Source organism: Salvelinus namaycush, chromosome 9, assembly GCF_016432855.1.
Source record: "Salvelinus namaycush isolate Seneca chromosome 9, SaNama_1.0, whole genome shotgun sequence".
Taxonomy (NCBI): Eukaryota; Metazoa; Chordata; class Actinopteri; order Salmoniformes; family Salmonidae; genus Salvelinus; species Salvelinus namaycush.
Window position 1 is genome coordinate 10,338,586 of NC_052315.1, and position 24,036 is coordinate 10,362,621.

The following is a 24,036-nucleotide window of genomic DNA, read 5'->3' on the forward strand; positions in this document are numbered from 1 at the left end:
GGATGGTAAGTGGTCTGACTCACCAAAGCTCACCCTGCCTTGGCCTCAGCAGCAGTAAATATTTCATGGCTTGAGAACAGTACATTTCTGTATATTTTCAATACCCATATTTTGAGAATGTCTTTAAACTCGGGGCTGTATTCAGTTCCAATGGGAAAATGAGAATGACTTGAAATGTTATGTATCAGTAGACCTGTAGCTAACTGAATTACTTCATGTTTAATAACGTTTTAAAATTCAGATGTATTTTAATTCCCCTCGATTACCCCCGAAATACATTACAGTCAACCTAGGATGAATAAACATATTAACACAAAGGACATCATACAAGGATTTGTCAAACATTGTTTGAAATGCTTGTGGAAATCAAAGTATAAAGTTCCATTTTCCGTCAGGATCAGTATCCGAGCAGATGTATGGAGACATTAATGTCCACCTTTATTTACAGTGTCAAGGTCTCACAGAAACGCTTTGAAAGAAGCACCATAATGTTGCTCTGTCATGACAAGCAGGTCATTTACCAACTCATTGAGGTTGTTGGACTTACAGCCTTGTGAAGTAAGAATGGCATTAGCCTCGACACGTCATAGATACTGTAGACATTTCCAGACAGTCATTACCATTAGAGGTTGTGTCGTTGGCATTATTAGGTAATTTACAGTACACATGTCACCAGCTCAAAGTCAAACTCATATACCGGTATTATGTGTTTGCCCTAGTCCAACCCTGAACCAGCCCCCTCCCCCACACAAAGAGCTGTGGGTTGGGTGAACAATGAGGAGTGAGAAAGTTACAGAGGGTAAAATATAACGCCAAGTCATTGAATCTCCCGTTTTTGGAAATGGTGGGCGATTAGCATGTCTTGGGGGTATGATCTTTGACCCTCTGTACCTTTATCACTCATCATTATTCACAATTAATTCAGGATTATTGATAATCATGGTAGCATTATCCATAATCAAGTGTTTAGAAACACATTCTATTCTTATTTACAATAAAAATGACACAATACATTATTTACCATTCCTTTCTATTGGGCACAAAATAATCTGAAACACAATCAAAAACTGCAAATCCATTCAACAAGTTTGTAGAGTCACAAGCTTGATGTGGTCATTGTGTGCTAGGAATATGGGACCAAATACTAAACTTTTGACTACTTTATTTACAATAATCGTTAGAGGTGTCAAATTTGAACCTTACCTTTTTTTTTTTGAAAAAAAGTATTACTTGTTAAACAAAATCTCTTTCTCTTAGTATAAAATAATTTAATTTACCATTTTTTTGTATACAATATAGCTCAGTATTTTTATTATTTATTTTATATAGTCATTATTGCTCATCTTTATCATAGGTGGCAACATCAGTAAAGAGATAACATCAGGACATAACATGTCTCTTCATAAATTGTGTTCCATAGTAAGTTTCCAGTTAAAAAAAAAAAAAAAAACGAAATGTGGGACCCCAACCGCAGAAGTCATTGACCTCGTAATTTCCCCAGCTTTTTGTCCTGAATAAAACTAAAAACGACCAGAAAAGAAACATAACCAAAACATTCTTTGGAATCCACAGTAGTTTGTGCGGGATCTCGTATTCACACGTCTCGGATGTTCTTTTCCGAAGACCCTAGGACTTCTTCATCTTGCCCGCATGGGCACTGCCATTTTCGTTGTGACTGGAACCGTTGCTGGTGCCATTACTGTTACCTTTCTTGTGGTGCTTGCCATTGGCGACCATGGTGGTCCCGTTGGCCTTGCCGTTGAGGCCAGGCTTGGAGTCCTGCTTGGGCAACCGCTTTCCCTTCACGTATGCCTGGTACCAGAAGTTGGAGAAGAGCACGAAGAAGAAGGTACCATACATCCAGATGAGGTGGATGAACAGGGGGACCTGGTAGTCACAGCTGTCCATGAAGTAATACTGGGTGACGTGGAGGGACACCATCACAAACTGAACCTGTTGGTGGAATGAAGAGGAACAATACGCATATGGAGAAGAATGTTCTGAAGTGGCACAGCTCTTGCACTGATCAATAATGGTATTTCAGACTAGTTTATTTACTACTTTAGTATATTGCATCTACAAGTTTAAAAAAAAAACTAGTACAGATCACCTTTTAGAGAAACAACAAAAAAATGCTGTATAAACAGCCACGAAGACCTGGCAAAAGCTTACTACTCATAGTACAAATTTATACTGGAAATGACAATGTCATATACATCCATCCATTCAAACTAACAAAACATACCAGTTGGATGGCGGTCATGTACTTCTTCCACCAGAGGAACTTTTCGAAGCGTGGTCCAGCCGCAGACAGGCCGTAGTAAGAGTACATGATGACGTGGACGATGCAATTCACCATGGCATGGAAAGAGCCTATTCCCCCTGTTGGTAAAACACACAGAACACTTCAAACCAACCCTGCCCATATTCCACTGGATCCACCAACAACATACCTTTGTCTACTGCAAATGGAATTGTCTTCCCACCATTTTACAATACCAAATATTGTGGACTCACCGGGAGCTAAGCTGACGCCCCACCACCAGGTCCAGGGCATGAAAGAGTGGTGGAAGACGTGCAGGAAGGTGATCTGACCATGTTTCTTCCTCAGAACAAAAAACACCTGACCCAACGAGAGAAACATGTCAAATACAACCATGATGACCATAACGTGAACAGGGGGAAAGACTGAGGAGTTGCCAATCTGTAGGAAATAATCTGAAGTCTTACTGTGTCCAAGAGCTCAATGAATTTGGAGAACAAGAATAACCAGGCCACTCGAACCATCTAGTGAGGGAACACAACACACCATGCAAACGTGAGAATTTGGACAAAACAGCCTATTAGTAGTAATCTAAAGATAGTATTGTCACAGTGGATCAGTAGGAATATCCTAACAATGTGCATCTTGTCTTGCATACTTTCTTTCAAAGATGATGCATCTCATGACCATCACGGGGGAGGGGGGGACCATGCGTGAAGCAAAGACTCAAGACTTACTCTAAGGCCTTGGGGGCTATCCGAGTAATCAACTGCGTCACATCTCCATGTGTATGTCGTGGCCCAGCCTGACATCAAGAACTAAAAAGACAAGAGAACAAATTGAGACAAACAGATACTGTAGCTACCGGTAGTCAAACTAGATTGGAAAGAAGCCATACTGTTATTAACATAAGCAAGTGTATATTGACTATATGGGTCATCTTCTACATGCAAATCTCAAATCTTATTTACCTCCATCAATCTAGGCAATGGTTCATTTAGCTAGTGTTCCAATTATCCAACACACTCTGGCCAAGTATGGCAATAACCCATTCAGACAGAGCTGCCACATACCAAACACCAAATACACTGCTAGGGAAAAGACTGGCTCCAAGTCCTGTAGAGATGCCTCTCAAAAGAACCAATCAAGAACCCCGATCTTTGAGAGACAAGAGCTTTGCGTCATAGTGTTTCACCTCATAGACAATAAAGGCGTTCAATGCCACCATGGAGAAGTTGTAAGTGATCATGGCCTCCTTGAGTTGGAAGGGCTTGCGGTTGGCCATGAAGCGAGGCCCAGCAACCAGCACGAAGAAGATGTAGGTCAGCAAGATGGCCGACATGTTCACCGGACTCCCCATGAGTGGGTAACTCCACAGTCGCGGGTCTGAGAAACAAAACATGAGCTGTAAAATATACTACAAAACAGGTTTACCGCTTTCACGGTACACAAAGCAGAGGTATAGTTAAGTAATTAACTAGGCAGAAAAATACCTCACCTGTTCCCTTCAAGAGGTACTCATAAACCCCCATGGCTCTAGCACCAATGTCCTGAAGCATTTTGACTAGCTTCCCCCTCTGGTATCACCACCCAATCACCTGTGGAAAATCAAATGAATTAGTAATGTCGTCATTTTAATGTATTTTGCACCCGCTTTTGCTTTTTATTTACCTGCCGTGATTCTAAATGTGTTGTTTTTATTGTATATGTTTGTTTTTTACTCAGTAGAGCTTTGAGATAACTCTGTAATGAAAAGCGCTATAAAAAAAGACATGTATTATATATAAAAATATAATATGCTACTCCAAATCCCTTACATACTGACTAATATGATATGCTATTGCAGTATCTTTAGGTACTGACTTTACAATATCCTTTACCCAAACATCATTCATGGTATTAAACTGCCTGCATCATATTTAATAATCTAGTCACAGTTGTATTTGGCAAAACCATCAACCCTTACTCGCAAAAACATGACACAGAACATCACTTTATAGCTGGTATTTTATTTGGTTTCATGACATGAAAGAAGGATACAGGAAATGTGCGTGTGCTACAGTTGAGGATCCTTGTTCAGCAACAGTGTGTTCTGGTTCTGAACAAATATCACTGACCCAGCATACCACACTCTGCCCCCACATCCCAGCATGCCTTGCCCCTGTCCCGGCAGACATGGCCTGACAGCAGAGAGGAGGGGCTACAGGGGACAGGCGAGCGTCTCCATCCCACAGCATTCGCCTCAGTTTGGGACTGCCAATTATGGGAACCAGGCCAAAACACAGAACCACAGCAAATCTCTCTCTCTCTGCTCTCCCCAAATGACCCCAGCCGTGAGAGAGGAGGCAAAGGCAATCATCTTTGAAGTTTGAATTTGTTCTAGACCAGTCTCATGAGATCCAGGTGCCGACAGAACTACCCTGACTGAAGAGAGAGCTCAAACAGGCTTATTTACCAACATGTTACGTGGGTGGTGGGACGGTTTAACCTCAAGGTTTATAAAAGAACAATTGGACTGAAGACAGGTGTTCCACAGACTGGCACATTTACCTTAGGGTTATAAGGAAAATTGGACTGAACTCAGCGACCTGCAACTTATATCAACAACTGAACTACAAGTATCAATACTGGTATAAAATCTTCAAACTTCTAATCTCTCGACACATTGGCTGGCTACAATGTGTATACAGCAACATAAAAATGTGTACACAGGGACTGAGCACAGTCTTGACAAAACCTATCCATATCAAATCTCAACTCCATATAGGGCATGTTGTCAATGTTATTGGTCAATAGCTGGGATGTCTGGGTGTGGTAGCATTCTTGCCCCACTATGGAGCAAGAGGGATCCATTGTTCAGAGAAAACCTACACTGAGCTCTCCCTGCCCTAGGAGTAAAGTCTACCCTAAGCTAACACCATCAAAAGGTAATGATCCAGCCTACTGGAATGTACGGGGGGGGGGGGGGGGGGGGGGGGGGGGGCAACAGCAAAAAGTATATAAAAGTGTCTAACACAGAGCAAAAACATCTACCCGTCCTTAGAGCAGGACACACAGTACACAATCAACATGGAATATGTAACAGTGATTATGAACTTGAAGTCAGCAGCCAGACATTTTCAGACCAACAGGGCTTTCTATAAAATGTATGGCCTTTAAATCATATAACCTGCACACATAACTGTATGTAAAGTTAACTGGCATAATCTGTACTTCTCTTGAACTCCGGTAAAGGTCCGGAGTAGTTTACCAGTAACTAGCCACAACTCAAATAAAAAAATACTATAGTATACTATGGTAAAAATACTATAGTATTAATTGTAGTGTTTTTGCAGACTTTACTGTAGTATTCACTAGTGTTTACTGTAGCATTTACAGTTAACTAGTCTAAATACTGTAGTAAAATAAAAATGTAATATATACTATAGTAATTAATGTAGTATACTGTAGTATTTACTGTAATGTCTTGGTTTTGCAGACTATAGTGTTTTTGTTCTATTATCTTTGACATAGAAGAAGTAGAGGCTTTCTCCTTGAGGAAACCTACTAGAGAAATACTAAAGAGAGCTATAATTTTCCATAACCTGTAGGTAGCTACAGGGACTGGGGTCTGAACGGATAATTCAACGCTTCTGCTCTTTTCGGAACACAACATACGGTATGTAGGTTTCTCACTTATGGATGGCACAAATTGTGATATGGGGAGGGGAATGGGCAGGGTCTATGCAAATTAAAAACTGTAGTATTCACTATAGTTAAAAAAGTGTGGTGTTTTTGCTGACACTACTGTAGCATTTAACAGTGGGTGTTTTTTGTGGATAAAACTGTAGTATTTACTACAGCATTCTATAGTAAGTACTACACATGATCGAGGGACACTACAGTGTGTAGTAAATGATTCTACAGTTTACTATAGAATTCTATAGTAAGTACTGTAGTATTCTATAGTAAACGGTAGTATTGTTTCATCTGGGAAGGTATAGCAAATGCACATGTTCGAAGAGGCAAAGGAATGTCCTGTTTGCGATATCTAATCTAGCAGCTAAGATCAACTGCACATTTTGTTCACCTGGAACCTTCAAGGACACTGATAACAACCACACGGCAAGGGGGATATCAGGCTAAACCGCTATTGTCTTGACTCCATGTGTGATTATGAGAACATTCCTGAGAAATCAGAACATGTAGGCCTTTGAACTTAAATGCACATGACATGTCACATTATGGATGCAATAGGTGAAAACCTCAAGGAAAAGCCTGCAACTAAGGCAGAGGTTGGCATTTACTAAACCACAATTCATTATGTGTTCCAAGCAGAAAAGCCGAGCATCATGGGCGCCTACAAGTGATATAGGGCAAAGTTCAATGTATGTAGATTTACAGCGCACCGGCAGGGAGTTTCCTGGTTGTCGAGTGAGTGCTCACCTGTCGGTATGATTCTCATTTCCATGCTAATTTAGACCAGAGACCAAGCATTTCAGAAAGCTCTTACACAAATAGCTGTTGTTCCTTTGGAACCTGAAAACAAGGCGAGTCGGCAGGTGTGCCTCATATCTGTGGTGACAACACACATCTCAGTGCCTCTAACTCAGGCAGATTCAGACATCAATCATCTGTCTTGATCGGAGGAGTAACACTTGCACATTAAGAGATCATGTGAACATTATGACAAATGTTAGATATCTATTGATAGTGATAATCTACTGGTCCTTAGTTTGAGTGTAGCATCGGAGAAGGTTGCGGTGTACCCATGTGAGGAAGATGAGCAAATTTACATTTGAATTTATTTTTTGAGTCCTCTTTGCGCTTTCCACCTGGAAACGAAAATAGAAAAATGTTTTGGCATCTTGCCTAAATTTCTGACTCAAAGACCAAACCTTTAACTAGGCAAGTCAGTTAAGAACAAATTCTTATTTACAATGACGGCCTACCGGGGAACAGTAGGCCTTGTTCAGGGGCAGAACGACAGATTTTTACCTTGACAGCTCAGGGATTCGATCCAGCAACCTTTCAGTTACTTGCCCAACGCTCTAACCACTAGGCTACCTGCTGCCACTACTTTAAGCCTATTCTGCCATGCCCCTCTACTTTGACAAAAATATATTCAACATAACCCCCAAGACAACATTACCTAAAACGCCGTATCTGCTCAAAAGCAAGTGTGTATAACCCTGAACAGACATGTGATTTGTTAAAAATCTCACTGAAGAACTGGATTCTACTGAATGGAATTCACCACCAGAGACCTGAGTATTGCACACAGAGGGGCAGTTTGTATTGCCAATCTTTCTAGTCAAAAACCTGAATGCCTCCGTGTGAGTATGAGAATGTATAGTGTCAGGGGCTCGTCTTGTGGCTAAGAGGGACCTAACCAGACACAGGAGAACACAACACGATTCTTTCAATCCACATCCGAAGGCACCAAAGAAAGAGACAGACCAGTGAGGGGGAAATAAACCTGTACAATAGCCATAGTGGAGATATCCAAAAACATCGGAGAGACCAGAGAAAGCCCATTCTTCTGTCAGAGACCAGAGAAAGCCCATTCTTCTGTCAGAGACCAGAGAAAGCCCATTCTTCTGTCAGAGACCAGAGAAAGCCCATTCTTCTGTCAGAGACTAGAGAAAGCCCATTCTTCTGTCAGAGACCAGAGAAACCCCATTCTTCTGTCAGAGACCAGAGAAACCCCATTCTTCTGTCAGAGACCAGAGAAACCCCATTCTTCTGTCAGAGACCAGAGAAAGCCCATTCTTCTGTCAGAGACCAGAGAAAGCCCATTCTTCTGTCAGAGACCAGAGAAAGCCCATTCTTCTGTCAGAGACCAGAGAAAGCCCATTCTTCTGTCAGAGACCAGAGAAAGCCCATTCTTCTGTCAGAGACCAGAGAAAGCCCATTCTTCTGTCAGAGACCAGAGAAAGCCCATTCTTCTGTCAGAGACCAGAGAAAGCCCATTCTTCTGTCAGAGACCAGAGAAAGCCCATTCTTCTGTCAGAGACCAGAGAAAGCCCATTCTTCTGTCAGAGACCAGAGAAAGCCCATTCTTCTGTCAGAGACCAGAGAAAGCCCATTCTTCTGTCAGAGACCAGAGAAAGCCCATTCTTCTGTCAGAGACCAGAGAAACCCCATTCTTCTGTCAGAGACCAGAGAAACCCCATTCTTCTGTCAGAGACCAGAGAAACCCCATTCTTCTGTCAGAGACCAGAGAAACCCCATTCTTCTGTCAGAGACCAGAGAAACCCCATTCTTCTGTCAGAGACCAGAGAAACCCCATTCTTCTGTCAGAGACCAGAGAAACCCCATTCTTCTGTCAGAGACCAGAGAAACCCCATTCTTCTGTCAGAGACCAGAGAAACCCCATTCTTCTGTCAGAGACCAGAGAAACCCCATTCTTCTGTCAGCGACCAGAGAAACCCCATTCTTCTGTCAGAGACCAGAGAAGGTAGACAGGCCAATAACCTAATGAGTGAGGAATATTCAGGATATTTCTTTTTACCCTTTTGGCTTCTTGTACATTTCTATAAATGTATCTAGACTAAAGCAAACAACCACAACTACAAATAGGGAAATCTCAGTCAGGACATTAATTCCAACCTTTAGCAACACCAAACCATCCAACAGAATCTAGTAGTTCAACTTGACTGAGCGGTACAGCAGCAGAGGACTGTGACACTGTTCATATTTGTTCGATTCACTTTAAAACAATGTGCGATAACAGTAGTCCTTCAGTTCTGATCTGACAGTGCCATCCCTTCAATCTGGCAACCTCACTCTACTGAAATGCCTCAAGTGTCCAGACATACCAATCCCATGAGCTCACTACAAACACTTTTAAACTCCACAGTCACATTGTAACAAAGCATTCTGACTGCTACTGTAAAGACTTCCAGGAGAATTTCCTCATGGTGTTGACTACTAAGTCAGCGATAATCGTTCCACCAGCAGACTGTGGTGGATCACAAGGTGGCACTTCTCATCACCCTGACCAGAGAGTCAAAGTCCAAGCACTACACTAATCAAAGTTTATTTGTCACGTGCACCGAATACAACAGGTGTAGACCTTACAGTGAAATGCTTACTTACTAACCAATAGTGCAAAAAAAAGGTATTAGGTGAACAATAGGTAAGTAAAGAAATAAAACAACAGTAAAAAGACAGGCTATATACAGTAGCGAGGCTATAAAAGTAGCGAGGCTACATACAGACACAGGTTAGTCAGGCTGATTGAGGTAGTATGTACATGTAGATATGGTTAAAGTGACTATGCATATATGATAAACAGAGTAGCAGTAGCGTAAAAAAGGGGTTGGCGGGTGGTGGGTGGCGTGACACAATGCAGATAGCCCGGTTAGCCAATGTGCGGGAGCACTGGTTGGTCGGGCCAATTGAGGTAGTATGTACATGAATGTATAGTTAAAGTGACAGTGCATATATGATAAACAGATAAACACTACCTCAATTCCATGAAAGAAACGCCATATAGGCATAGCTAACTGTAAAACGGACAGACAGATGAAGCCAATTAAATGTAGCCCTTTTTGGTATTCCAGTCCTCTAACCCTGGACTCAACAGGGCTACACAGTTAACAGCCATAAACCAGGAGGGCGGAGACTGTCAGATCACCTCATTCCTCTCCGTTCCAGAATGGAGGGAGTGTATCTTTCCTCAAATCAACCTATCGTGTGATGATCAGCCATCTCGAGACCTTGACCAGATACAATTCTCTGTGACTACACTATTGACATAGAAAACCCAGAACAAAATTGTGACGCTGGTAATAGGTGGGAATAAATCTTGGTTTAGGAATAACTCTTCAAATCGCCGACTAAGTGCCTCTTATGACTTGCAGGGAAGAGTAGCACAGTGGAAAGGTTGGGGGAAATGCATGTGTTATGGGAAGCCTGTCAATTAATCATAGCGATGAAAAAAAGGAGCCTTGTTCAAAGGGTTAGAGTTCATGATGAACAAAACGACAGAGGAGAGGGTTAAAAAACATCCACAGGGAGAGAGGGAGGAGCCAATTAGAAAAAACACAGTGCAGCTTATGTTTAAAGGCCTAATGCAGACGTTTTTATTTCTATATGAATTCATTTCTGGTTAACAATTATGTAACTTACTGTGATTGATTTCAATTACAATGGTCGAAAATAAACAAAAATAGCTTATTAGCAAAGAACAATTTCTCAAGCAAGAATTTTTCTAGGGCTGTCTGGGAGTGGTCTGAGTGGGGTGGGGGGAACTGAAAACTAGCGGTTATTGGCAGAGAGGTTTGAAACTCTTTCTTACTGGTCTATTAACTAAATTTTCTCCATACCAACAAAACAGGCTGAAATGTATTTTCACTTACACTAAAAAAGTGCATAATCATAATTTTCACAGTATTATTCCAACCTCAGTGTGGGAATATATATAAAACACAGCAAAATCACGTTTTTGACTGTACTGTTGGCAGGGTTGCTCTACCTACTGTACGCACACACACTGGGTTTTCAATGTCAAAACAACGTGTGTGTTTACCCCAGCTTGTTAGACACATAATATAGGCGTTCCCTGAAGAGATAACGTAAACACAACACCTAAAACCCACTTAGGGAAACAAACCCAAACCATTGGCTCAACAAGCGTGCCAAAATTAGATAAAGGGGGAGAAGACGTTAGGGTTCGTTTCCTGGTACTCCATCTGGTGCTAAGTGAGCAGACTTACCTCGTCTTTGATGTGGTTTATTTCTTGTTCACCTCAGAGCGGTCCAACACTAAAGAGCACAGCTAGCTTGCTTGCTCCTTTTGGAGAGAAGCGCCAGGATAGCAGTCAAGGGAGAGAGAAAGGGAGTGAAAGAGAGGAGGAAGCAGGAGTGAGTGAGACAGAGAAAACGGATGAAGTGTGACTGGTACTGCTGTCCTCCCCACCCACCGTGACGCACACACACAGTGAATGAATAACTAGTTCAGAAAGAGAGAGCGAGGCAGGCAGAGAGAGAGAGAGGAGGGAGGAGTGTATATGTGTCAGTGTAAATGCAAGCTGGGTGGTTAAGAGAGTGAGAACGAGAGGAAGCTGGCCTTGTATTTCAACCGGCAGTGTGAAAACCTCAAAATAAAGGAAAGGTAGGTAGGTGACCGTTTTGTGACCACAGCCCTGGTCTGACAGGAGTTGCCCCTTCCCCTCTTACCTCCACCCCCCCCCCCCCCCCCCCCCCGCTCTCAAAGCTAAATACAGCAGAGTATGGCATCATCCTGCAGGTTTCTCTCCTAGGGGGTGGGCTGATTATATTATTCTCATACACAGCGGGGAGAAATCAGTGGCGACTCTGTTGTTGTGACACTAGAGTCTCTTTCCCCAGCCAACACCCCGAAAGCAAAGCTAACATCCATTTCACCCTCCATCTGGAAGTCAAGCATTTACAACTCCATAATGACACTTACAAAAACAATCATAGGGGCTTTCCAAAATGTAATTAAAAAAATGTATTGTTCATCAAACAACATGGAATACTTCCTCTGGAGACTGAACACCAAAAAGGAAGAGACCAGTTGGAACATAAAAAGTATAATTCTACGGTTTACTCAAGGCTGGTTGATAAATCTGATAACATAGATAAGGCCATTACGGCTCCTACAGGAAGACAGTGACTTACTGGCAAATATGTAAGTATATTGTACGTTCTGCTTGCTCTCACGCATATGAAATCTGAGTCTGATCTCCCTACCAAGCCCAGTTTTAAAAGGAGGAACAGATATTGAGACAATCTTTAAAGCTATGTAGTTATGACGCTCACTCTCCCTCTAGAACAAACACGTGAAGCACACACACTCACGTCTTGGTGTACATGTCCAGGCCGTACAGAACAGTGGGAGTCAGACACACTCCACCCTTTAGTTGTATATTAACAGGTTAAGTAGCCTACTAACTCCTCTCTACTTTAAGCAAGCTCTCAGATCCTTTGTGATGTAAAACATTTGTCAAACAAGCCACCCCTAATTGAGAGCGATGGACACTCGTCAAGTACTGCTCTAATATTTTATCTAACATCAATCTACTTAAATGAGGTACTTAGTCGTGACTAAAAGTGTGCATCACAACTGGCACCCTAGTCCAATCAACTGTTAATAGTTGTGTAGATGTACTTGTCTGGCCTATTCATTTTTCTGTATCTGTGGACAGAGACGGGTTTACCTGTTGCTCTGTCCCAAGGGATTTGATTAGTTTAGGAGTTCTTAGGATCCGCATTAGCCCGACGCCAACATCTAGTCTTACTGTGGTCCTACATTTTTTTTATAAATGAATATAAGACAAGTGTGTTTTTCATTTCCTTGAATTTGTTTTGGACCTGAAAAGACCCCTGGTGACATGTCTGGGGGGGTAAGTGTGTGTCAGTGCCGTGTGTAAGTTGACTATGCAAAACTATTTGGAATTTCCAACACGTTTCTTAGAAAAACAAAAAGTGAAGCAGTCAGTCTTTCCTCAACTCTTAGCCAAGAGACTTCCTTGCATAGTATTAATATTAGCCCTCTAATTACAAGATGTGCCCGCTCTGTTCTTGGCCAGCTGCAGCTTAAATAGGTCTTTCTTTGCAGCACTCACTTGACCCTATGACTGGACAATAATAAAGATAAGATAAAACTAGAGCCTGCAGGACTTGCTTTGTGGAGTGTGGTGTCAAAAAAGCAGATTCTCTATTATGGACAGGCCTCTCTCCATCTTTACAACCATTGAATCTACACTACATGACCAAAAGTATGTGGACACTGCTCGTCGAACATCTCATTCAAAAATCATGGGCATTAATATGGAGTTGGTTGGTCCCCCCTTTGCTGCTATAACAGCCTCCACTCTTCTGGGAAGGCTTTCCGCTAGTTGTTGGAACATTGCAGAGACTTGCTTCCATTCAGCCACAAGAGCATTAGTGAGGTCGGGCACTGATGTTGGGCAATTAGGCCTGGCTCGCAGTCGGCGTTCAAATTCTTCCCAAAGGTGTTCGATGGGGTTGAGGTCAGGGCTATGTGCAGGCCAGTCAAGTTCTTCCACACCGATCTCGACAAACCATTTCTCTATGGGCCTCGCTTTGTGTAAGGGGGCATTGTCATGCTGAAACAGGAAAGGGCCTTCCGACTTTGGGGTAACAGTTTGGGAAGCAAAGAATCATCTAGAATGTCATTGTATGCTGTAGGGTTAAGATTTCCCTTAACTGGAACTAAGGGGACTAGCCCGAACCATGAAAAACAGCCCCAGACTAATATTCCTCCTCCACCAAACTTTACAGTTGGCACTATGCATTCAGACAGGTAGCGTTCTCCTGGCATCCGCCAAAACCAGATTCGTCCGTTGGACTGCCAGATAGTGAAGCACGATTTATCACTCCAAAGAACACGTTTCCACTACTCCAGAGTCCAATGGAGGCAAGCTTTAAACCACTCCATCCGATGCTTGGCATTGCGCATGATGATCTTAGGCTGTGTGCAGCTGAACGGCCATGGAAACCCATTTCATGAAGTTCCCGACGAACAGTTCTTGTGCTGACATTGCTTCCAGAGGAAGTTTAGAACTCAGTAGTGAGTGTTGCAACCGAGGACAGATGATTTTTATGCGCTACGTGCTTCAGCACTTGGTGATCCCGTTCTATGTGCTTGTGTGGCCTACCACTTCACGGCTGAGCCGTTGTTGCTCCTAGACTTTTCCATTTCACAATAACAGCACTTACAGTTGACTGTGGCAGCTCTAGCAGAGCAGAAATTTTATGAACTTACTTGTTGGAAAAGTGGCATCCTATGACAGTGCCACATTGAAAGTATTCAGACACCTTCCCTTTTCACATTTTGTTACATTACAGCCGTATTCTAAAATTGATTAAAAACGTTTTGTCATCCGTCTACACACAATATCCTCTAATGACAAAGCAAAAACAGGTTTAGAAATGTTTGCAAATGTATTTCAAATAAAAAACTGAAATACCTTATTTACATAAGTATTCAGACCCTTTGCTATGAGACTCGAAATTCTGCTCAGGGACATCCTGTTTCCATTGATCATCCTTGAGATGTTTCTACAACTTGAAGTCCACCTGTGGTCCAATCAATTGAATTTACATGATTTGGAAAAGCACACACACCTGTATATATATAAAGATCCACAGTTGACAGTGCATGTCAGAGCAAAAACCAAGCCATGAGATCGAAGAAATTTTCCATGGAGGTCCGAGACAGGAATGTGTCGAGGCACGGTACTAAAACATTTCTGCAGCATTGAAGGTCCCCAAGAACACAGTGTCCTCCATCATTCTTAAATGGAGAACCTGATGGTCACAGAGCTCCAAAGTTCCTCTGTGGAGATGGGAGAACCTTGCAGAAGGACAACCATCTCTGCAGCACTCCACCAATCAGGCCTTTATGGCAGAGTGGCCAGAAAGAAGCCACTCCTCAGTAAAAGGCACATGACAGCCCGCTTGGAGTTTGCCAAAAGGCACCTAAAGGACTCTCAGACCATGAGAAACAAGATTCTCTGGTCTGATGAAACCAAGATTAGAAACCAAGAACTCTTTGGCCTGAATACCAAGCGTCACATCTGGAGGAAACCTGGCACCATCTCTTCAGTGAAGCATGTTGGTGACAGCATCATGCTGTGGGGATGTTTTTCAGCGGCAGGGACTGGGAGACTAGGTAGGATCGAGGGAAAGATGAACAGAGCAAAGTACAGAGAGCTCATTGATGAAAACCTGCTCAAGAGCGCTCAGGACCTTTAGACTGGGGCGAAGGTTCACCTTCCAACAGGACAACGACCCTAAGCACACAGCCAAGACAACGCTGGAGTGGCCACTCAATGTTCTCGAGTGGCCCAGCCAGTAACCAAACTTGAACCTGTTCGAACATCTCTGGAGAAACCTGAAAATAGCTGTGCAGCGATGCTCCCCATCCAACATGACAGAGCTTGAGAGGATCTGCAGAGAACAATGGGAGAAATTTCCCAAATACAGGTGTGCCAATTTTGTAGCGTCATACCCAAGCAGACTCGAGGCTGTAATCGCTGCCAAAGGTGCTTCAACAAAGTACTGAGTAAAGGGTCTGAATACCTATGTAGATATCAGTTTTCTATTTTTAATACATTTGAAACATTTCTAAAAACCTGTTTTTGCTTTGTGTGTAGCTTGATGAGGGGAAAAAACAATACATTTTAGAATAAGGCTGTAACGTAACAAAATGCGGAAAAGGTCAAGGGGTCAGAATTCTTTCCAAATGCACTGTATGTTTTGACCATGACAGTTTACAATCTAAGGTAACAACAAGTAATTTATTCTCCTCAACTTGATCAACAGCCACACCATTCATTACCAGATTCCACTGAGGTCTAGAACTCAGGGAAACAAATACAGTGCTCTTAGTTTTAGAGACGTTCAGGACCATTTCATTACCAGTGGTGTAAAAGTACCACTTAAGTCGTTTTTTAGGGTATCTGACTTTTACTATTTATATTTTTGACAACTTTAACTCCACTACATTCCTAAAGAAAATAATGTACCTTTTACTCCTTACATTTTCCCCGACACCCAAAAGTACTCGGTACATTTTGAACGCTTAGCAGGACAGGAAAATTGCCTAATTCACACACTTATCAAAAGAACATCCCTGGTCATCCTTACTGCCTCTGATCTGGCAGACTCACTAAACACAAATGCTTAATTTGTAAATTGTCTGACTGTTGAAGTGTGCCCCTGGCTATTCGTACCTGAAAAAAAATATTTTACTACTTAAGTATATTTTACTGGGTGACTTTCACTGGAGTCATTTTCTTTTAAAAAGGTATCTTTACTTTTATGCAAATATGACAATTGGGTACTTTTTCCAATACTGTTTATTACTAGCCACCCATTCCAAAACAGATTGCAACTCTTCGTTAAGGGTTGTAGTGACTTTATTAGCTGTTGTTAGCTCATACTTATATGGTTGAATCATCAGCATACATGGACACACATGCTTTGTTTCAATGCCAGTGGCAGGTCATTGGTAAAAATAGAAAAGAGTAGAGAGCCTAGAGAGCTGTCCTGCAGTACACCACACTTTACATGTTTGACATTAGAGAAGCTTCCATAAAATAAAACCCTCTGAGTTCTATTAGACAGAATGTTCTCTCTGCTACCGCACAGCAAGCGGTACCGGAGCGCCAAGTCTAGGACCAAAAGGCTCCTTAACAGCTTCTACCCCCAAGCCATAAGACTGTTGAACAATTAATCAAATGGACACCCAGACTATTTACATTGGTAGGGGGAGGGGGGGGGTCATTTGTTTTTACACTGCTGCTTTGCTCTGTTTTATCTATGCAGAGTCACTTTAACCCTACCTACATGTACAAATTACCTTGACTAACCTGTACCCCTGCACATTGGCTCAGTACCCCTGTATATAGCCTCGATACTGTATTGTATTACTTTTTACTTTCATTAGTTTGGTAAATATTTTCTTAACTCTTTCTTGAATTGCATTGTTGGTTAAGGGCTTGTAAGTAAGCATTTCACGGTAAGGTCTACTACACCTGTTGTATTCGGTGCATGTGAAAAAGTTTGATTTGATTCCACGATATGGCAGAGGTTGAAAAGCCACACAAGTTCTCAACAACAGGTTATGGTCAATAATATCAAAGGCTACACTGAAATCTAACAGTACAGCTCCCACAATCTTCTTATTATCAATTTATTTTAACCAATCATCAGTCATTTGTGTCAGTGCAGTACATGTTGAGTGCCCTTCTCTCTAAGCATGCTGAAAGTTTGTTGTTCATTTGTTTACAGAGAAATAGCATTGTAATTGGTCAAAAGAAAATTCCAACAGTATACTAAGAGCTGGCAGGTCTGCTGTTAGAACTAGCAAAGGCCGCTTTACCACTCTTGGGTAGCGGAATGACTTTGGCTTCCCTCCAGGCCTGAGGACAAAGACTTTAATTTGGTTTTAAATTATTTACCCACCTGATTCTACTTAACTACTTAATTTAACCAATGCAACTTGGGGTTCACTTATTTTTGCACCTGCACTAATTCCTTTTTAATTTAGTTTTTTTACTACATGCATGATTCTCTACACCAACATATGGTATTGGTAAATATACAGGGAAGCAAACTGGTGAGGGCCCACTGAAACATCTATGCTAAGGGGAAATGCAGGTTGGAGCTAATTAAACAACAAAGAATATGAACTACATGATCAGTCTCGGTGTGTAAAATAAAAAGTGGTTAATATGAACCTCTCTCACAGCTAAAAAATGTAAAGAAAGCAATCCAATGTTATTTGTTGCCTAGACTTTACTGCAAATGACACTCAAGTCTTGAGAAAGAAACAACACACTAATATTGCAGTTAGCCATGAAGGCCTTTATAATAGAACGCTTGTTACCATGACAGCTTTTATAATAGAACGCTTGTTACCACACACACCCTTGGGGGGAGAGTAGAAATACAATGAAACAAACAGGCATTCTATCTTTTCTCTATTATAGTGGCCACTATAATAGATATCGATCAAGTGCACAAGGCTACATGTGTGCAAAAATAACGTTCACTGAGTAAAACATTTCAATAATCCCCACTCACGTGTTATTGTCAAGTTCAACACAACTAAAGCAATCTCTTTGATCTACACTGCACATTTATTACATTGTATACTTTCTGCCTGTGGACATCTGTTCTACAATGTGCCAGCAGAGCATGATAGCCTTTGTTAGCATAATTGATCTCTTTCAGGCAGAGATTACACCTGGCATACCCCATTTTATCCACTGTATTAAAAAGACAGAGGTAAAGTTGGTTTTATATTCACACATTCAGACATTCGCCAAAAGCCATTTTAAAATAGTAAGAATCAATAACTAATTCATTGATTGTCACAGAAACATAATATATGGTGTATTCTATAAATGTCTAGCATACTTTTACAACCTTTGTTTTGAATAAAGAAATCCAGTTATGATTTGATAGACATACATCTTTAAATTGCAATTAAAAGCAATATAAATCAATAACTAATTCACCATTTGTCACAGAATCAAACTAGATATGATTTATTCTATAAATGTCTAGCATACTTTTACAACCTTTGTTTGATTCTGTCATCAGTGAAAACGTTATTGATTTATATAGCTTTAAATGGCATTTGATACAATTGTATGTATTTCTATCAAGTCAAAACTGGAATTGTTCCTCAAAACAAAGGAAACTGCAAATAAGCATTTCGTTGGACGGTGTATACCATGCATACATACGACTAATAAAAACTTGAAACTTGTTTGGTTTCTAGTGAATAGGCCTACGCCCCAGGTTTCTGTGAGTGTGGTTGCGTCATGTGTCTTTATGTGTTCTAATGGTTACACAACAAGTAAGCACATCTCCTGATATTTCCACCCGTATGCTGTACTATGGTGCAACACTACCAAGGCCTTCCCCACTCTCTGAATGGAATGAGCTACAGGCTATGAAATATACAGTAAAATGACCAAGGCAACATGCTGATTTCCTACAAAAGAAGCAGTCCGTTCTGAAATTGAATAAAATGGCTGAGCTATTTACGATATTGCACACCATTTAATCTCAGATGGCACATTAAAGATCCCTTAATGGCCTAATGTCAAAATAAGTCCACGTTCCTCGACTTCTGTTATGTTGATGAAGCTATATGCCTCAACTCCCAGTGGATAAGAAAGGTACCGTCTGAAATTCTGGTATTATTAATACGGTACCCATCTTTCCCATTCTTTTGGGATTGAAGAATTAACCGGTAGTGGATCAATGGATCAGATGGCATACAGTGGGCTTGGGACTCAATCAACATTAGGATATATATATATAAATGTGTGTGTGTGTATATATATATATATATACACATTTGAAGTCAGAAGTTTACATACACTTAGGTTGGAGTCATTAAAACTTGTTTGTCAACAACTCCACACATTTCTTGTTAACAAACTATAGTTTGGCAAGTCGGTTAGAACATCTACTTTATGCATGACACAAGTAATTTTTCCAACAATTGTTTACAGACAGATCATTTCACTGTATCGCAATTCCAGTGGGTCAGAAATGTAATTACACTAAGTTGACTTTACCTGTAAACAGCTTGGAAAATTCCAGAAAATGATGTCATGGCTTTAGAAGCTTCTGATAGGTTAATTGACATAATTTGAGTCAATTTGAGGTGTACCTGTAGATGTATTTCAAGGCCTAACTTCAAATTCAGTGCCTCTTTGCTTGACATCATGGGAAAATCAAAAGAAAACAGCCAAATTGTAGACCTCCACAAGTCTGGTTCATCCTTGGGAGCAATTTCCAAACGCCTGAAGGTACCACATTCATCTGTACAAACAATAGTATGCAAGTATAAACACCATGGGACCATGCAGCCGTCATAACGCTCAGGGAGGAGACGCATTCTGTCTCCTAGAGATGAACATACTCTGGTGCGAAAAGTGCAAAGCAATCCCAGAACAACAGTAAAGGACCTTGTGAAGATGCTGGATGCTGGAAACAGGTACAAAAGTATCTAGAACCACAGTAAAACGAGTCCTATAATCGACAAAACCTGAAAGGCCGCTCAGCAAGGAAGAAGCCACTGCTCCAAAACCGCCATAAAAAAAGCCAGACTACGGTTTGCAACTGCACATGTGGACAAAGATCATACTTTTTGGAGCAATGTCCTCTGGTCTGATGAAACAAAAATAGAACAGTTTGGCCATAATGACCATCGTTATGTTTGGAGGAAAAAGGGGGAGGCTTGCAAGCCGAAGAACACCATCCCAACCGTGAAGCACGGGGGTGGCAGCATCATGTTGTGGGGTTGCTTGGCTGCAGGAGGGACTGGTGCACTTCACAAAATAGATGGCATCATGAGAAAGGAAAATGATGTGGATATATTGAAGCAACATCTCAAGACATCAGTCAGGAAGTTAAAGCTTGGTCGTAAACGGGTCTTCCAAATGGACAATGACCCCAAGCATACTTCCAAAGTTGTGGCAAAATGGCTTAAGGACAACAAAGTCAAGGTATTGGAGTGGCCATCACAAAGCCCTGACCTCAATCCTATAGAAAATGTGTGTTCAGAACTGAAAAAGCATGTGCGAGCAAGGAGGCCTACAAACCTGACTCAGTTACACCAGCCCTGTCAGGAGGAATGGGCCAAAATTCACTCAACTTATTGTGGGAAGCTTGTGGAAGGCTACTTGAAACCTTTGACCCAAGTTAAACAATTTAAAGGCAATGCTACCAAATGAGTGTATGTAAACTTCTGACCCACTGGGAATGTAATGAAAGAAATAAAAGCTGAAAGAAATGATTTTCTCTACTATTATTCTGACATTTCACATTCTTAAAATAAAGTGGGGATCCTAACTGACCTAAGACAGGGAATTTTACTTGGATTAAATGTCAGGAATTGTGAAACTGAGTTTAAATGTATTTGCCCAGCAAAAGCCCCAAAACATCACTGCTCTAGAGGAGATCTGCATGGAGGAATGGGCCAAAATACCAGCAACAGTGTGTGAAAACCTTGTGAAGACTTACAGAAAACGTTTGACCTCTGTCATTGCCAACAAAGGGCATATAACAAAGTATTGAGATAAACTTTTGTTATTGACCAACTACTTATTTTCCACCATAATTTGCAAATAAATTCATTAAAAATCCTACAATGTGATTTTCTGGATTTTCCCCCCTCATTTTGTCTGTCATAGTTGAAGTGTACCTATGATGAAAATTACAGGCCTCTCTCATCTTTTTAAGTGGGAGAACTTGCACAATTGGTGGATGACTAAATACTTTTTTGCCCCACTGTATATGGCATTTCTTTTGTTTGATTTAGGCATATTTGTTTAATTTCGATGGTGGAGGGGGAGGGGCTTCACCATGACGGTTTAACTTTCTAGTCTTTCAGCTCCTAGTAATGGATATTGTAAATCACAAATACCAGTATACTGTTAGGTTATTATTGCACTATCACTCCCCTCTAGTTATATAAATTACATGTATTGACTAATAACAGTGACAGAACGATCTACTTACTATGTTGATGCCAAAAATTGGTGTTTCCAGGCAGGGACAACCTATCATGTCCCAGCACAGTGTCTCCACTGCGAGTCACCAGCTTATTTTAGCCTAACTTCAGCACCAGCCATTTTATTTGACAGGAAAGGGAAGTTGAAGCCAGGATGTGGTTTTATAACACCTCATGGTTCTGTATGAACTCGTTCCATACAAGAGGTTGTTCAGAAAAGTGGAACAAGTTCAATATCACCACTCATTGAAATTAATGTTATATTCTGTTATTTTATGATTGTGCAATGGATCAGAAGCTTGCCTTTGCTCTTTCACCTCTATCTGTTCAAAAGCACATTTGTGTACATAAACAAAATAATAAGCACCCCTTCTTTAACCCTATAGCATACTTCTGCACTAAAAATAACGTACCTTGAAATAAAATATTCACTTTTAAAAAGTACATTTCCATCTCTCATTCACTACTTGAGTAAACCACCAAAATGTTTACTCAATATTGCATTACCTTATCTAACTACTCCATCTATTGAATGAATCTTTGTCATACTACAACCCTAGTGAAAACATCACATATTTGACTACTGGGGGGGACAGACAATCATCCAGCAAGCCAGCTGGATGGCACACTTGCTCTACAGAGAGAAGTGTCAGTCAGTAGTTTTCCAAGGTTGTGTAGGAGTACAGCCCCTGGTGACAGCTCTGTCAGCTTGGTCACCTACCTCAAACTAGGCTATTCCTGGCATTTGCCTTAAGATAATAACCAAGAGGTAGTACTGATTATTACTCCAACAACGTCATCCAAAAACACCATTCCACAATTATTACTGAAGTATTGTCACACCCTGGCCTTAGTTATCTTTGTTTTCTTTATTATTTTGGTTAGGTCAGGGTGTGACATGGGGGATGTAGGCGTTTTTGTCATGTCTAGTGGTTTTGTATGTTTATGGGGTTTTGTCTAGTCTAGGTGTTTGTATGTCTATGGCTGCCTAGATTGGTTCTCAATTAGAGGCAGCTGTTTATCATTGTCTCTGATTGGGAACCATATTTAGGCAGCCATATTCATTGGGTATATGGTGGGTGATTGTCTATGTGTTAGTTGCCTGTGTCTGCACTTTTCATATATAGCTTCACGTTCGTTTTGTTGTTTTGCATTGTTTGTTTAAGTGTTCTTCGTTTCGTTAAATAAATAGAAGAATGTATTCGTATCACGCCGTGCGCCTTGGTCCTTCTCTCTTCATCCAAACGACGAACGTGACAGAATCACCCACAAAAATCGGACCAAGCAGCGTGAAAGGAGGGAACAGCGCTTTATGGAGGAATGGACCCGGGAAAAGGATGAGTGGAGAACAACCTGGGAAGAGATAGACAGGTGGGCGATCGATCCAGAGAAAGTGCCGGAGCCCGCCTGGGATTCGCTGGAGCAGTGCGAGGAGGGTTACAGGATAATGGAGTTGGAGAAAGGAGCACGACGGCGCAGTAGGAAGCCCGAGAGGAAACCCCAAAAATGACTTGGGCGGGGGCACACGGGGAGTGTGGCGAGTTCAGGTAGGAGACCTGCGCCAACTTCCCGTGCTTACCGTGAGGAGCCGAAGATGGAACCAGAGCCAGTCGGGGTGATATTGGAGGTGAGCAACGGGAGTGAAACAGAGACTGTGAAGGATTTAATGGGGAGTTTGGAGGAGAGTGAAATGAGGGAGCTGCTGTGTTGGTGCTTGAGGCACGACATCCACCCGACGGAGCGTGTTCGGGATTTGATGTTACCTGAGTCAGCTCTCCATACTCGTCCTGAGGTGCGTGCTAACCGCCTGGTAATGACAGTGCCAGTCCCACACACCAGGCCTCCTGTGCACCTCCCTAGTCCTGCACCTCCTGTAGCAGCCCCACGTACTAGCTCTCCTGTGGCAGCCCCACGTACTAGCTCTCCAGTGGCAGCCCCATGCAACAGCTCTCCTGTGGCAGCCCCTCGTACCAGTCCTCCAGTGCCGGCGCCACGAACCAGGCCTCCAGTTCCAGCACCCCGCACTCGCCTTGAGGTGCGTGTCCCCAGCCCAGTACCACCAGTGCCAACACCACGCACCAGGCCTCCTGTGCGTCTCCAGAGCCCTGTACGCCCTGTTCCTCCTCCTGTTCCTCCTCCCCGCACTAGCCCTGAGGTGCGTGTCCCCAGTCCAGTACCACCAGTTCCGGCACCACGCACCAGGCCTACTGTGCGTCTCCAGGGTCCAGTACTCCCTGTTACTGCTCCTCGCACTCGCCCTGAGGTGCGTGCCCCAAGCCCGGTACCACCAGTGCCGGCACCACGCACCAGGCTTATAGTGCACCTCGGCAGTCCGGTACATCCTGTTTCTTCTTCCCGCACTCGCCTTGAGGTGCGTGTTCCCAGCCCGGTACCACCAGTTCCGGCACCACGCACTAGGCCTACAGTGCGCCTCGGCAAGCCTGAGCCGCCCGTCTGTCCAGCGCCGCCCGTCTGTCCAGCGCCGCCTGAGCCGCCCGTCTGTCCAGCGCCGCCTGAGCCGCTCGTCTGTCCAGCGCCGCCCGTCTGTCCAGCGCCGCCTGAGCCGCCCGTCTGTCCTAAGCTGCCAGAGCCGCCCGTCTGTACTGAGCTGCCAGAGCCGCCCGTCAGTCAGGAGCCGCCAGAGCCGCCCGTCAGTCAGGAGCCGCCAGTCAGTCAGGAGCCGCCCGTCAGTCAGGAGCCGCCAGAGCCGCCCGCCAGTCAGGAGCCGCCCGCCAGTCAGGAGCCGCCAGAGCCG

General features: G+C 42.5%; 1 protein-coding gene and 1 pseudogene across 3 annotated transcripts in view; both read right to left on the minus strand.

Moving 5' to 3' along the window:
* Nucleotides 1-223: 223 nt before the first annotated feature.
* elovl1b (ELOVL fatty acid elongase 1b) overlaps nucleotides 224-24,036 on the minus strand; it is a 29,374-nt gene continuing 5,561 nt past the window's right edge. Inside the window, exons 1-8 of one of the 3 annotated variants that reach the window (XM_039000828.1) lie at nucleotides 10,966-11,156; nucleotides 3,762-3,861; nucleotides 3,459-3,649; nucleotides 3,001-3,081; nucleotides 2,731-2,787; nucleotides 2,518-2,623; nucleotides 2,246-2,382; nucleotides 1,627-1,953 (exon numbers count right to left, since the gene is read on the minus strand). In XM_039000828.1, the coding sequence (XP_038856756.1) occupies nucleotides 1,627-1,953; nucleotides 2,246-2,382; nucleotides 2,518-2,623; nucleotides 2,731-2,787; nucleotides 3,001-3,081; nucleotides 3,459-3,649; nucleotides 3,762-3,822 (960 nt within the window). In that variant the 5' untranslated portion in view covers nucleotides 3,823-3,861; nucleotides 10,966-11,156. The other 2 variants (XM_039000829.1, XM_039000830.1) reach the window with 2 other exon arrangements.
* LOC120054216 lies at nucleotides 5,784-5,841 on the minus strand (annotated as a pseudogene).